The sequence below is a fragment of the Lithobates pipiens genome, unplaced genomic scaffold (genome assembly GCF_037356315.1).
Source record: "Lithobates pipiens isolate NorthernLeopardFrog02 unplaced genomic scaffold, aLitPip1_a1.2 Scaffold_13, whole genome shotgun sequence".
Taxonomy (NCBI): Eukaryota; Metazoa; Chordata; class Amphibia; order Anura; family Ranidae; genus Lithobates; species Lithobates pipiens.
The window spans coordinates 121,438,369-121,454,527 of NW_027507718.1; the positions used below are offsets into that span (position 1 = coordinate 121,438,369).

The window sequence follows — 16,159 nt, forward strand, 5'->3', positions numbered from 1 at the left end:
GTGTCAAAAGTGTCCGATGTGTCCGCCATAATGTCCCAGTCATGATAAAAATTGCAGATCGTCACCATTACTAATAAAAAAAAAATAATAATAAAAATGCTATAAATCTTTCCTCTATTTTGAGCAACTATAACTTTTGCGCAAACCAATCAATATTATTGCGATTTTTTTTTTTTTCACCAAAAATATGTAGAAGAATACATATCGGTCTAAACTGAGAAAAATATTGTTTTTTTAGATATTTTTTGAGGATATTTATTATAGCAAAAAATAAAAAATATTGCATTTTTTTCAAAATGTACTCTTTTTTTTGTTTATAGCGCAAAAAATAAAAACTGCAATTAAATAAAAGTTAAATACCACCAAAAGGAATCTCTATTTGTGGGGGAAAAAAAAGGACATCAATTTTGTTTGGGTGCAGCGGCGCACAACCGCAAAATTGTCACAAAACCAACGCAGTGCCGTTGTTTCGTCACATATGGCAACCCATCACATTTGGCTACCCGCTGGACTGCGCATGCGTGACGCTGCCGTATGCGTTCCACCCCTGAGTCCAGATTCAAGCCCCACCATCCAAATGGATATAGAGTTTGATTATTATTTATGACGAGCGAAGCGAGGCCGTGCCGGAAACGCGGCGAGCGAAGTTAGAACTGTGTTGGAGCGCATATGTCGGCGTTGCGCATGCTCACTCCAGCGGGTAGCAAAATGTGATGGGTAGCTGAATGTGACGTGACACCGTATCACAAAAAGTGCTCTGTTCAGGAAGGGGGTAAATCCTGCCGGGGCTGGTTAAGGTTGCCTACCCCTGGTTTACATTACAGACAAAAGGCTGGAGATTAAAACCAAAATATATAACAATACAATGTATAAAACGCCAAGATCACAATGTGATGACTGTCTAGGATTTAATGTAACCAGGTGGAATGTACGCAGATCCACAGCTGTCACAGAGTAGCATTTCATCCCTTCTCAGCAGATCCAATGACAGTTGTCTCCTGGTCAGTGCTGAGCCTTGGACAACACAAAGATCTGACATCACATGACTTTCTGTCCCCCTACTTTCACTCTCCTCTGACAGTGATTGGCTGCCGGACATTCCTTCCCTGGTGGCCCCGCCCCTCCACTCAAACGTGCTCTGAATATATCAGGCTGACAGCTCTTTCTCAGTACCCAGTACCAAGATGCCCACACGATGCCAGCCTAGCCTTGCCTGCTCAGATTTCCTCTCTAGATCTGATTGCCATCTGCATAGAGAACAGGCAGCAGCCTCTCCTCCCTGCTAGAACCTGCCCTGCTACACTGGATTCTTCCAATCAGAGGGAAAGAGATTCATTGCACCAGCTGCCCCCCCCCCCCCCCCCGCCTTATTCTCTAGCAAGAGAGAGAAGACTGGGGGCACTGAGCCTCTCCCTCCCCCCCATCCATCACCCCTTTATTTCTAGGAGCACATCCTGCATCATCAAATCTACAAAGATCAGGCCACAGAGCAACCCTTTATACAAGGGGGTCATCAGCAGAGAGCTTTCATGTTTCTGCAAATTCTCCCTCCTACATGGATGGCTAGGTTGTTTATGGATTTGTCCTTTCACTGGCATTATTACTATTTATTAATGTGCCAAGCTGGTCTAGAGCAGATTTGGTAAAAAAAAAAAAAAAAAAAAACGCAGTGTCGGCGGGGGGTGCTGAATTCAATCGGAGAACAAAGTCATCAATTGTGCCCGTCATGGAGCAAGAGCATAAAATTCAAAGCATCCAGATCCCTTCCTCCTTGGGATACATGGACCTTCTCATCAAAAGTGGGGAACGGTTCCTTGGAGAGCTGAAAGAATGTAAAGACTGTGGCCTGACATCTTCCTGGAATACATTACAAGCACATGCCAAATTCACCTGGATGGAGATGCTGTACGTGGTCGTGTGTGCGCTGGCATGGACAGGTCTCCGAAGAGCGACCACCAAATGGATTTTCCAGGTCAGTAACACCACCTTAAACCAGTAATAAACCCAAAGACAACAAAAATGCCTATTCATTCTTAGATGTGATGGCTGCATTAGTTTTTATTTTTTTCCTCCCACTTTATATTCACCTGGCGATCTGTCTAGTAAATTAGTTGTTTTTCAACTTCCTTTAAACAAGTTGTCTAGACAAAGTGGCAGTTAGAGGGTTGATGCAAATCATTTAAAATCAACTGAGATTATTGCAATGGTCAGCTTTTATTTATTGATATAAAACCTTTACACCTAAAAGGGTAAAAAAAAAAACTTTTCTGTAACTTCCTAAAAAGTGTTAGCTAGAGTTCAACATTAGTTTGTTTCTCAAGTCCATCTAAATCTGCTATTGCATCTAGTGCCGTGTACACACGACCGGACTTTTCGAAGGACTAGGTCCGACGGCATTAATCCGTCAGATATTACGATCGTGTGTAGGCTCCAGCGGACTTTTTTTCTCAAAAGTAAGACAGACCTAGAAATAAAACATGTTTCAAATCTTTCCGACGGACTCGAGTCCGGTCCACATATGCGTTTTTGTTTGTATGCTAGTCCGTCAGACGAAAACCGACGCTAGGGCAGCTATTGGCTACTGGCTATGAACTTCCTTATTCTACCCTGTTTCCCACGAAAATAAGACCCAGTGTGATTATCAGTGATGGCTGCAATATAAGCCCTACCCCCCCAAATAAGCCCTAGTTAATGTCCTTGTAGGTCTTATTTTCAGGGTAGGGCTTATTTTCGGGGAAACAGAGTAGGGCTTATTTGGGGGGTAGGACTTATATTGCAGCCATCACCGACAATCATGCTAGGTCTTATTTTCATCAGTCCGGTCGTACGTCATCAGTCCGGTCATACGTCATCACGTTCAAATCCATCAGACTATGGTGTGCTTGTGTGTGGCCAAGTCTGTTCGGAAAGTCCATCTGAACTCTGCCGAAAGTCCGTCGGGAAGACCGTCGGACCTAGTCCGTCGAAAAGTCCAGTCGTGTGTATGCGGCATAACACTGACAATACTGCCGTTTTACTGGATCACCAGGAAAAAATTAAGGGAAAAAGCCTAAAAAAAATGAATGCAGCCACAGCATTTAAAGTAGAACTATAGGCTAAACTTTTTATTTTTATTTTGGATAGAGTAAAAGAAGGTTATAACCCCTGTCTGATTTGTTTTCGCCATCTGTGTATCGCCATCTGAGATTTCCCTTCACTTGAATGAAAAGTGGTTCTGGACAGCCGCACTCCGAAAAAAAGCCTTTTATTAAAAAAAACAGAACATCCAAAATGGCATGTGACAGCAGAACAGGAAAGCTAATGCGTTTTACACTAGACACAGTGCTTAATCATCATCAATCAGCTATGATTAAGCACCGTGTCTAGTGGGAAACGCGTTAGCCTTCCTGTTCTGCTAAGGCATGCAATTTTGGATTTTGTGTTTTTTTTTATAAAAGGCTTTTTTTAGGAGTGCGGCTGTCCAGAACCACTTTTCATTCATTGCTATATGCATTGTCGGCACCTGTGGTGTCTTCAACTGGGTGAAGCTCCTTGCTATCAGACGATCCTCCCTTTCCCATTTCCCTTCACTTCCTGTCCCATAGCTGAACAGGAAGTGAGAGGAAATCTCTGCAAATTATGGGAATTCCTTGGGCACCCCCATGTCACCAGTCACCAGAACTAGTGTCCCTATTGGAAGAGCTCCCCTCTATTACTTTTCTGGAGACAACCCAAATTTTAGGATTTTCTTTTACTTTCACTTTCAATAATAATGGTAAACAGAGCAAATAGAAAGGGGGGGGGGGATCTCCTTAACGGGGACACGGCAATAAAAACTGACAGGGGTTCTAATACTTCTTCACTCCACCCATAACTAAAAGAAAAATTTATACTTTATACTTAAAGGCTGGGTTCACACCATTGCGAATTGGATGCAGAGCAATTCGCATAGCCGGAGATTTTAACCGTCTCTCTGTGGAGCTGGTTCACATATCTCCACAGCGTGTCCGGTGCATTTTGCACAAAAGCGATGTGCCTCTTTTGCTCCATTTCAGGTGTGAGTTCAGCCCAAAATTCAGGCTGAAATCGGACCTGAAACGATAAACGGGGATGCACCGGACCCCTGCTGTGACCCGAATGAATTGGTAAGCAGCAATCAATTTGAGTATTGTTTTCGAGTTTAATACTGCTTTAAAAGTGTACACTGGGCCACGTTCCTGAAGCAGAGTGAAATGTAGGTGGATGGTAACAGGTGGAAGTTTGCACAAGGTTGTCCGTCACAATAGAAAATGAAGTTCCTTTTAATGTCCTTACTGTGGTATGATGGAGGAGACAGCTGGACACGCAAGACTCATCACATTCTCACTTTCATATTGTATTGAATCATGAGAAGAGTGTTTCTGGTTGTCATCAATGTTCCTTTAGTAGGCCCATAACCAATGACAGCTGCTTACAATGAAAGTAGAACTAAAGGCAAATATTTTTTTTTAATCTTTTTTGGATACAGTAAGGCTTCGTATATACTTATGGTTGGGACGGTAAAAAGAAACGTGTGGTCGAGCCGTGATTTCCTGCCCTTCCAACCATTCCCCCTTAAAGTGGTTACACACTCTGTACAACCACTTTTACTTACAGGTAAGCCTAGATTAAGGCTTACCTGTAAGTGCTGGAAATATCTCCTAAACCTCCATGGTTTAGGCGACATTTACGAAAAAGATGAGCGCCGATCACTACAGCGTATGCGCCGATGTCATTGGCGCATGCGCACTTTAGAAAGGGCGCATCGTGCCGTTTCTAATAGGGGTAATGCTGTGTCTGGCAGCTCTCACATGCATGCACGGGAGTGATGTCACACGCGACTCCAGCAAGTCACAGAGCTGGAGTTTGCGGCCCCTGAAGGAAGAGGGGTGAAGATGAAAGCTCCCTGCTAGTGGGGACAATGGTGACATTGTGGGCTTCATTTTGAGGTATGCGACACATAATGGGTTACTATGCGATGTATAGTAGCCCATTATGCTTTACCTTTGCAGAGAAATAAAGAGGAGGTAAAACCCACCAGGGTTTACTTTCTCTTTAACTGCAAAGGCAGCGGAGCTGTTGCACATATCACAGAATAGCTCCCCTTTAAGCCAAACTGTCGCATTTAGCAATATCACCCTCAGAACACGACTCAGTAAGGTGAACTGGTGCTGGGTTAAGGTGGTGAGAAAGAGATATCATGACTTTTCACTGCCTGTCAAACTCCCTTTGAAGAGAGACTCCGATCTGAATGTGGGTAGCTCTTTAGAGGGCACTGCATGTGTGAGTAAGGCCCAAGGAAGGGTTTAAACCCATCAAGTTTTTTTTTTTTTCTGCCATCCATGGCCCTTCGAAGAGATTTTCCTTTACTTCCTGCCCCATAACCAAAACAGGAAGTGAGAGGAAATCCATCCAAAGCAAGAGAATCCCTGGTGTCCCCATTGGAAGATTTCCCCTAATGTTCTGGGCACAACTCTCAACTTGGGATTTTCTTTTACTTTCTCTCTCTGTGATAATGATTCCTTCCCCCACAGGCAGTGGCGTCGGGAGGGGGGGGGGGGGGGTTGTAGCCTTGAGTGTGCCCCCAAAAAGTCCCAGGTCTCAAAATACTTAAATGTGCTAATAGCCCCGAGCCATGGCAACAGGGGATGATCTCTCGCCAGCGCGGCTGAGTGACATACAAAAAGTCCAGTTTCCTATGAAGGACGTCACACTCGTCCAATGCCGAGACCGTGGAATGTGTGACGTCCATCATAGGCGTTGCAGGGTCTAGAAGGAGGTGGGAATGATACCACGGCCGCGAAGGGCACTGGGAGAACCCCGCTGAGCAGCTCGCTCTGTGTAAATGGGTAGGTGGCTCTTCTATCCTGATTCCTGGCTCTGGCTACGTGGTGCCTGCAAGGCTGTTTGGTCAATGCCGGGGCCCGGGATGAGTGTAATCTGACACTGGTAATGCCCTGTACACACGGTCGAACATTCCGACCACAAAATCCGTTGGATTTTTTCCGACGGATTTTAACCGAAACTTGTGTTGCATATACACGGTCAGACAAAGTTGTTGGAAAATCTGATCGTTCTGAATGCGGTGACGTTCATTGCGTATGACAGGACTACGTAGAGGCTAGTAGCCAATAGCTTTCGTCTCGTAATTTATTTTGAGCATGCGTGGCACTTTGTCCATCGGAATTCTCTACAAACGATCGGAAAAAGTCAGATCGGATTTTGTTGTCGGAAAATTTTAGATCCAGCTCTCAAACTTTTTCCGTCTGAATTTCCGACGGAAAAAGTCAGATGGAGCCCACACATGATCGGATTTTCTGACAACATAATCCGATCGGACCGTTTCCATCAGAATTTCTGGCCGTGTGTACAGGGCATAAGACTGAGCAGCAATAATCTGTGTATGTCAGATAGGTCACTCATGCATGTCATGTATGTCAGGTAGGTCAGTCATGTATGTCATCATGTATGTCAGGTAGGTCAGTCATGTATATCAGTCAGGTCAGTTCTGTATGTCAGGTAGGCCAGTCTATATGTCAGGTAGGTCAGTGTATGTGTCAGGTAGGTCAGTGTAAGCAAGTGAGCATATCACCCTCCCTGAGCCTGACCACCCCACCTCACCTTATTCGCCCCCCCGCCCCTGAAGCCGCTGGTCTTTTTCCCACAACACCTCTGCCCACAGGTACTCTTTATGGAAACAACAGGGGTATATTACACCTCTGATATCTTCTAAAAGCATCTTATCAAACACTGATCTGCTTGGTCAGATGCTTCCCTGGCTGTAAGGGCCAGGGAAAGATAGCACTGAACCCGGATGTGATGATTGTTACTTCTAGCTTCATTTACCACAGAGGATGTTCCTCCATCTCCTCTGTGGGCAGCAGATGAAGGGGAGAGGGCTGCACAGCTCTGTAAAAGTGATCGGGCGGTAGTAAAAAACACTTGTACAGGAAAGCTTTGGAGCCATAATCCTGGTATAACCGCTTACTGTCCAGGATGGTTATATACGGATGCTGGGCAGTAAGCAGTTGTACTAAATGATACACTTTTTAAAATAAATGCATTCTATAAAAATATATAAACTTTTTTTTTTTTTAAATGTATTCAGAAACACTTACGCTCCATTCACACCCGAGCATACTGGAATTTGCGGGACGCAAAACACTGGACACGTTTGTGATGCCGTTATTTCTTAATGGCACCCCAGATGCGTTTTTGCCGTGATTGTCGAGTGACAAAATGCACTAAAATCATGCAAAAACCACAATGCCAAACCAAAATTTGGTACATGAGTTTCTTTGCCGTGTTTTTGGAGTGGAGGGAGGCCCATTCATAAATGCGCCACAAAAAAAAAATGTGCAGAAGGTGTCGCTGCAGTACACCCAGGTGTGAATGGAGCCTTACTGTCCTGCTCACTGCCATGGTAGGTCCTACAGTGCCCCTTCCCCTAACTTCCAGGTAGGGCAGCACACACAATGCGCCCTTCAAAGCACAGACTCTGGCAGATGTGAGTCAAGAGGGACTATCTGTTTGCAGGGATGCTAGAGAATCCTCTGCATTGTAATATGGGAGCGCACATGCAAAGGTGGCTCCATGGTCCTCATAGGGGACAAAGCCACCCTAAGGCTCGATTCTCACCTAGGCATTTTTTGTGCTTTTTGCATTTTGCAGATTTGCACTACAGAACGTGTTCCATAGGAAACCATGGTAAATGGACTGTAGTGCAAATCTGCAAAATGCAAAAAGCACTAGAAATGCATAGGTGTGAATCCAGCCTAAGTGGGACCCAGGGAAGGGGAAAAAAACATTTGGAGAGAACAAATTTAGAGCAAGCTAACTCATTATAAAAAGTAGGTGGGTTTAGTGGGTTTAATAATAATCGAAATGCACTGGGTAAAATGGTCTCTCCTTGTGTTATCTTTAGTTTCCTAGTCAGGATGAAAAAAGATGCAACTCCATCAACTTCAAACACAATAATATAAAAAAAACTATATTAGCTGTTCTCCACTAGGGTTCCTCCAGGGGTTGCTAGGGGTTCCTTGAGTTGTGTCTAATTAACCTCCTATCTGTTGGGTTATTGCTTTTTGGTAGTACCAGCACCAGTGTTAATTTTGACATCAAATTTCCATTTAGTTTTAGTTATTTGTCTTTTGAATAAAATGCCGTTTTAGTTGTATTTTAGTCTACTAAAATCTCCAGTACATTTTAGTTGACTAAAATCGAATGGGTTTAGTTAAATGCATAATTTCTTTAAAACTGCCAAACATTATATACTCCTGGAGTAAAAATCGAATAAGATGTTTATTATTTATAGTTTTAAGGATTGAATATGCACTATAAACACAGATTTAGCCGTTGTGGTATAAATTCAATTTAGTTTTAGTCATAGGGGGTTATTTATGAAAGGCAAATCCACTTTGCAAGTGCACTTGGAAGTGCAGTCACTCTAAATCTAAGGGGTAGATTTGAAATGAGGGGAAGCTCTGCTGATTTTATCATCCAATCATGTGCAAGCTAAAATGCTGTTTTCTATTTTCCTTGCATATCCCCCTCGGATCTACAGTGACTTTACTTCCAAGTGCACTTGCAGTGCAAAGTGGATTTTCCTTTAGTAAATAACCCCTATAGTCTTTTTGACTAAAATGCCATCTTAGTTTTAGTCGTATTTTAGATTTTTGACTAAAATGTCATTTTAGTTTTAGTTGTATTTTAGTCATCTGAATTGTTTTAGTTTTAGTCTTATTTTAGTCAACTAAAATAGTATTAATTTCGTCGACTAAAATATTTTAGTCGACTAAATTAACACTGGCCAACTGGATGACACTAATGATCTTTTTAGCTGTCTGTAAGGAAGGCTGTCATCCTCAACACCATTGAATGGACATTCTTCCCTCTGACCGCCAACGTAAGGTGCATTTTTTCCACTCCCCCCAATTAATTGGTTATTGCAGGGGTTCCCTGAGACCTGATGAGGCTTCTCTGGGATAAAAAAAAAGGTTGAGAAAGGCTGACCTACAGTATATACAGCAGACAGGTATGTGGTTACAGACTATTTACTTCCCAATAGCAAAGTTTCTTCCTTTCTCACCACTTTATGTAGTGTTCAGTTTACTTAGGGCCAGTTCACACCATATGCAGTCCAGTGCATTTTTTTTTCTGCATAAAAAGCACATGAAAAGGTTATATGGTTTTCAATGACATCGTTCATACCAGTATGGTCAGTTCCAAGGCTGAACATCTTGCATTTTTCCTGCATTTTACTGTATTGGAATGCAGTAAAGCGCACCAAAAACACACTGAAATGGACTGGATCACATAAAAAAAAAAGTGTAAAAAAATGCACCAGACCCCAGTACAGTGGGAAAAAAACAGGAAAAAAAAGCAACTGGTCTGCAACCCGTAAACGCAACAAAAATGCATTAAAACTCGCATGCAGAACGTCAAATGTTGCAATTACCATTAGTGATCTTGACTCATATGTGCACACTAGTGCTTGACTGCGTTTGCACCATGTACCTCTTCAGCTCTGACATCCCTTTAACTGAGTCTTTACACCCGAGGGGGGCAGAGAGAACTGCCCAATCACATGACCAATTTGATTGTCTGTCACAGTGGTCACATGATAAGGAGTCATTCCCACTGGCTCCTGATCATTTACTAGAGACTGGGAGCTGTCTATAACAGCTCGGTCACTGCATTGTGTGCATGAAACCTCATCTGTCTATGGACACGTATGTGTGAAGAGTGGGTGATAAAGCCCGCCCTCTTTGTTCTGCACATATGCATTACGTAGATAGCAAGAGGTTAACCTTCATTGTAAATGTAGTCACAGCAGATGCTGCTTCATTTAATTGTATTTAAAGCTGAATTGTGGGGGACAACAATATTTTGATGGATGCTTTGTAATAATAAAAAACATCTTATGCAGCGTACGACTTTTCGACGGACTAGGTCCGATGGTCTTCCCGACAGACTTTCGGCGGAGTTCCGACGGACTTTCCGAATGAACGGACTTGGCCACACACGATCACACCAAAGTGACAGATTTGAACGTGATGACGTACGACCAGACTAGAATAAGGAAGTTCATAGCCAGTAGCCAATAGCTGCCCTAGCGTCGTTTTTTGTCCTTCAGACTAGCATACGTACGAGCGGATTCTCGATAGGAACTGGGTCCGGCGGAAAAATTTGAAACATGTTCTATTTCTAAAGTTCGTCAGATTTTTGGACAGCAAAGGTCCGATGGAGCCCACACACGATCGAATAGTCAGGTCGTGTGTACACGGCATAACAGTTGCTGTATTAGGTAAAACTCTTACCATCATGAATCCTGTGCCACTACTGGAACTGAAACGTAGCCATTCATAAAACGTTTTGTATTATTTTCCTAGAATACAAGATGTTCTATGAATGGACAAAGGGAGGAGTGGATGAATGTCATGATCTCTACCTCATCCAGTCACAGAATGCCTTGTGAAAATAATACAAGGAATTTTATGAATGGCTGAGAGGATGACTGAGTGACTGACTATTAGAACCATACTATCTGAGTGACTGGCTATCTGAACCATACTAAAGCTGTGCCCATAGGGTTCAGCACTGGAAGTTTGATGATTACAGTGCTATACAGGATTTATACGAGACGCACTAGATGTTTTTAAAAGCAGTACATACGGTACACATAAGCAAGGAAAATGAATGAATTTCATTGAACCAAGTAGTTTACACTATTGCAGTGCTTTCAAGTGCATTTTAAATACAGCATGCTGCATTTTTAGGCATGTAAACAGACTTCCCATGCACATGAACACAGAACAAGTAAATACAACTTAGAAAAAATAAATAAATAATGCTTAAAAAAAAAAAACCTCCACCACAAACGCGATGTAAATATACCATGGACCGCAGACACATTACAAATGCATGTAAATGTGCATGTGAAACTGAGCGCTGAATGTGGGGATTGTGGTGTAAATTAGCCCCAAAGCAGCCCATACATTAGTCTTTTTTTTTTCTCTTTCAACCAGCAGGTTGACCAAAAAAATTTCTTAATTCCCCCATCCTTACATTCGATGTGATGGGAGAATATTCCTCACTGTGCTATATGCAAAGCACTATGAAAACTGTTGGCACTATATAAATCCTGTATAATAATAATAATATTGTATTTTGACAAAATATCAGAATACATCGATCAGTGCTGCCTGCTATAGCCTGCATTGCTGATTGAGTGGGGAAAATCCAACAGGCTGGTTGTACAGAAGTTGATTGGTAGACCCTACCCATACATTTATTGAAATTCAGCTGGTCCCCGTATAGTTGGCTCTAGGCTAACTATTCAGTGATCACAGCCTGTATCTCTGCTCACAAACAATCTGTGCCCACCTCTGCACCATGTACTTTATATACAGGGATAGGGACAATTGTAGACACTCACTCAGGTTGAACTGGATGGACTGGTGTCTTTATTCAACCTTACTAACTATGTAACTATGTGACTATATCAGCTGGGTGATTAAGCCCAGGAATCTTTTTAGGCTGGATTCACATCTATGCAGTTTTAGTGCTGTTTGCATTTTTTCAGATTTGCACTACAGTCCATTTAACATGTTTTCCTATGGAATACGTTCTGCAGTGCAAATCTGCAAAATGCAAAAAGCACTAAAACTGCATAGCTGTGAATCCAGCCTTACTCTTTGTCAAGCACTGCAATCAAATGAAGCAATCCACATTGCTAATGTGTTTGTGACCACAGGAATCCCAACAACTAAACCTGGTGATAGGTGAAAAGCATTAGGGGAGTGGCTTCTGGTGAGTGTTAGTTGTGGGTTGTCTGTGGGAAGACACTGATTATTGCTAGAGGCTATAGCAGCTGCTAGCGATATTCATAAGGAAATCCGGCAGGCTGGTTGTACCCAAGTTGATAGATCGATTAACTTGGTACATTCAGCCTGCCCATTAATGATTCGAATCTCGGTGTATGTCCGGCCTAAGTGGACTCCTGGACTTTGGCGCCGGCTGACATACACTACATGGGACATGTCACTGGTGTGCCGCTTGCTTCATTTGATTGCAGAGCCTAAGCCTAGGTTGACACTGAATGTGGGTTTGAAATCGTGCAAGTTCAGATTTCAAACTGGCATTTCAGACCGACTTCGGGGGGGGGGGGGGGCTTATGGTAATTTGATAGACATCTATGCGGGTTCATGCACAGATGTCTATTGAAATCGCCCCCGAAGTCACCAAAAGTAGTGCAGGAACTACTTTTGGGAATCAGCTGGCATCACACTGATTCAGACACATTTTTGTAACTTTAGTAAACTCTTCAGGTTCGATATATACGACTAGCATGCAAAAAAAACCAAAAAACAGACGACCTGGCTTCCGATTTTTGAATCGTGTGTATGGGGCATAAGTTCAGGTGAGCAACAGCCCTATGTTATGGATCACTTTTTAACCACTTCAATACTGAGCACTTAAACACCTTCCTGCCCAGACCAATTTTGAGCTTTCAGCGCTGTCACACGTTGAATGACAATTGCGTGGTCATGCTACACTGTACCCAAATTAAATTTTTATCATTTTCCCCCACAAATAGAGCTTTCTTTTGGTGGTATTTGATCACCTCTACGGTTTTAATTTTTTGCTAAACAAATAAAAAAAAAAGATGTTTTTTTTGTTTCAGTTTCAAAACTTTGTAAATAAGTACGCTTTCTCCTTCACTGATGGGCACTAATGGGGCTACACTGACGGGCACTGACAAGGCGGCACTGATGGGCACTGATGAGGTGGCACCAATGAAGTGGCATGGATAGAGGTGGCATTGATGGACACTGATATGTGGCACTAATAGGCGGCACTGATGGGCACTGATAGGCGGCACAAATTGGCACTGATAGCTGGCATGGATAGGCGGCACAGATGGGCATGGATAGGCGGCACAGATGGGCATGGGTGGGCACTGATAGGTGTCACGGATGGACACTGATAGGCGGCACGGATGGGCACTGATAGGCAGCATTGTATTGTAATATACTGTACTGATGGATGCCAATCAGTGCCAAACAGTAATGCATGCCAATCAGTAATGCCCATTGTGGGCACTGATTGGCATCCATTTTGGGCACTGATTGGCATCCATTGTGGGCACTGACTGGAATCCCTGGTGGTCTAGGGTGGCATACCTTGTGCTGGGCATCCCTGATGGTCTGGTGGCGTCCCTGGTGGTCCAGTGTGGGAATCCTCGGGGGGGCTGCACTGATAATCAAACAGCACAGACCCCCCTGTGAGAAGAGCAGCCGATCACCGGCTCTTCCTATTTACACTGTGATCAGCCGTGATTGGGCACGGCTGATCACGTGGTAAAGAGTCTCCGTCGAAGACTCTTTATCGAGATCCTAGTTGCGGGGTGTCAGACTGACACCCCGCAACAACGATCGCCGCGATGCGCGGCCCCTGGGGCGCGCAGTGGCTCAAAATCCAGATCACGTCATATGACGTCCGGTCAGGATTTTGAAACCACTTTTCCGCCGTGTTTCTGTTATAGGGCGGGCGGCAAATGGTTAAGGCCTTTGACAGGCAATGCTTTAAACTAGTAAATGCAGCGCCACTGTGGCATGGCCACATCCATTTGAATGTGTCACGTTTGGCAGGGGGGTACTGCCCACTGAAGACAGCACGGGGTATCAGTTTTGTCATGACTGCGATGCTTTGTTTGAGTACAACCATGTCCGGCTGCCTTTGCAGTTTCAGGGGGTGGTGAAAACATGGGTCAACTGCCTGTTTTTTACTGCCTCCATGACTGCAAGTGTAAATGAGCTGTAGGGGTCTATTCACCAGGTGTGATTCAGACTCATTGGGTGGCTATTCCAGTGTCCTTGTCCGGTCCGGTTCACACGGTGGTGTGAATACAACAGCAGGCTGTATTTGTTACTGCACAAAGCAAGGCAACCCAGCACCTTGTACCACGTGAAATTAAATGCAATTGTGTGACATGTCAATAAAGCTCATTAAAAAAAAAGTAAACAGTGCAAAGTGCCATCCCACTGCATAGCGCTGCATTGTCCCGCAGCGGCTGGTGTGAATAGCCCTTAAAGCCTCGTACACACGATACGATTTTCCCACAGGAAATATGTGATGAGAGGCTGTTGGTGGAAAATCTGACCGTTTGTAAGCTCCATTGGACAATTGTTGTCAGACTTTCCACAGACAAATGTTGGATCGCAGGTTTTAAAATTTTCCGTGGACAAATGTCTGTTGTCGGATTTTCCGAGCATGTGTACACAAGTCTGTCGGACAAAAGTCCAAAGGACAAACATGCATGCTCGGAAGCAAGGATGAGCCAGAAGTGGTCAGTCTTGTAAACTAGCGTTTGTAATGAAGAATTAATAGTCATGACGTGGCAAATTATGAAATCTTGAAATTCAGCGCACAATTCTCTTCTTCTTTAATGGGATAATGATGAAGCCGCTTTGCTGGTGATACTGATGGAGTTATTGCAAACTAATTTCCAAAAGCTTTTTTTTTCTAGTGATATCAAGAATAACATTATAATGTTTTATTTTATTTATTTTTTTTATTTTTTTTGGGCAAGTTACCACAACACCATTATCATGTAGTTTTTAAGAGCAAAGATACAACTATATTAGTGTCCCTTGTTAATTTTACTTTTTAAAAAAAATAATGTAACTGCCTACTCCCAAACTGTCATTTGAAGTAAAACACATAGCCAAGTATTATTCTCCACATTTTTTTTTTTGTGCATTAAAAAAAGAAAACAAATTAAATTAGACATGATATCTGCCAATAGAACTTAAAGTGGAGTTCCAAGCTTATTAAAAGTCAGCAGCCACAAAAAGTGTAGTTGCTGACTTTTAACCCCTCTAGCGGTAATCCCGAGTCTGGCTCGGGTTAGGAACTTACTGATAGGAGCGGTAACCCCGAGCCAGACTCGGGATCGCTTCGCTGGATGCAGGGGAGGACACAGTGAGACTTACTTACCTTGTCCCCTGGATCCAGCGATGTCCTCCGCGCTGTGTGATCGAGCTGTCCTCCTCTCGATTCACAGTGCTGAATGCCACTGAATAACTCTCTTAAATCTGTTCAAACCAGAGTCTAGCAGACATCCCGGGTATGATAAAGTTTATAATATAATAAAGAATAATAAAAATTATTCAATAATGTAATCAAATCCTAAAACACTAAAAAAGGGACACTTTTTGGTTGCTATGGACAATCTCCAAATTCCAGGCAGAAAAAACTGTATTTATAATATAAAAGTGCATGCAGGGCACTGCACAGACCACTAGGGACAAAGGGGGTGTGTAATTTTTTAATACAGTACTGTAATCTGTAATATTACAGTACTGTGCATGTTTTGTGTCTTTTTACTTTTTTGAATTTGGCGCCGATCTCCGCTCCCGTGCGTCGTAACGTCACAGGGAACGGAGCTCGGAGGCATTCGGCACTGTGTGAATCGAGCGGAGGACAGCTCGATCAGACAGCGCGGAGGACATCGCTGGATCCAGGGGACAAGGTAAGTAACTTCTCTGTGTCCTCCCTGTATCCAGCAATGCAATCCTGAGTCTGACTCGGGGTTACCGCTCGTGGTGCTGAAATCCCAACCCGAGCCAGACTCGGGATTACCGCTAGGGAGGTTAATAAACAGACACTTACCTGTTCCACTGTCCAGCGTTGCGGCCGAACGGGGTGTCGCTCCTCTCCCCCTCCTCTCCACCGACGCCTCCATTGCCACTCTTCACGGCCAGGCACGCACGGCGCATGCGCAAGTCGCTCTGCGCTTCCTGAATGGATATGCAATCTCCCGGGACCTGTCGTGTGTCCCAGGAGATTGACTAGAGGGAGGGGCCGCCTAAGGCGAAAGGAGGACTCGCCTTGCCGGTCCCTGGGCAGAAGGGGGAAGTGGGACAGGAAGTCCCACTCCTAACGAAGCCCCTACTCCCCCCCCTCCCAAAAAATGACATGCCAAATGTGGCATGTAAGGGGACAAGGAGTGCTTAAAGCGTAAGTTCCATTTTTGGGTGGAACTCCGCTTTAACCCAAAAGTGCATTCTATGCATCCATAAATATAGAAAATATAAAAATCAATTCATTATTCAACCAAAAAAAATGTCAAAGCATTAACTCCAAGGCCAATAATAAA

The 16,159-nt window shown here is 43.6% G+C and overlaps 1 protein-coding gene across 1 annotated transcript in view; it reads left to right on the forward strand.

Moving 5' to 3' along the window:
* Nucleotides 1-1,136: 1,136 nt before the first annotated feature.
* CERS1 (ceramide synthase 1) overlaps nt 1,137-16,159 on the forward strand; it is a 100,122-nt gene continuing 85,099 nt past the window's right edge. The window contains exon 1 of the mRNA XM_077475478.1: nt 1,137-1,972. Within this exon, the coding sequence (XP_077331604.1) occupies nt 1,727-1,972 (246 nt within the window). The 5' untranslated portion in view covers nt 1,137-1,726. The remainder of the gene's footprint in view (nt 1,973-16,159) is intronic.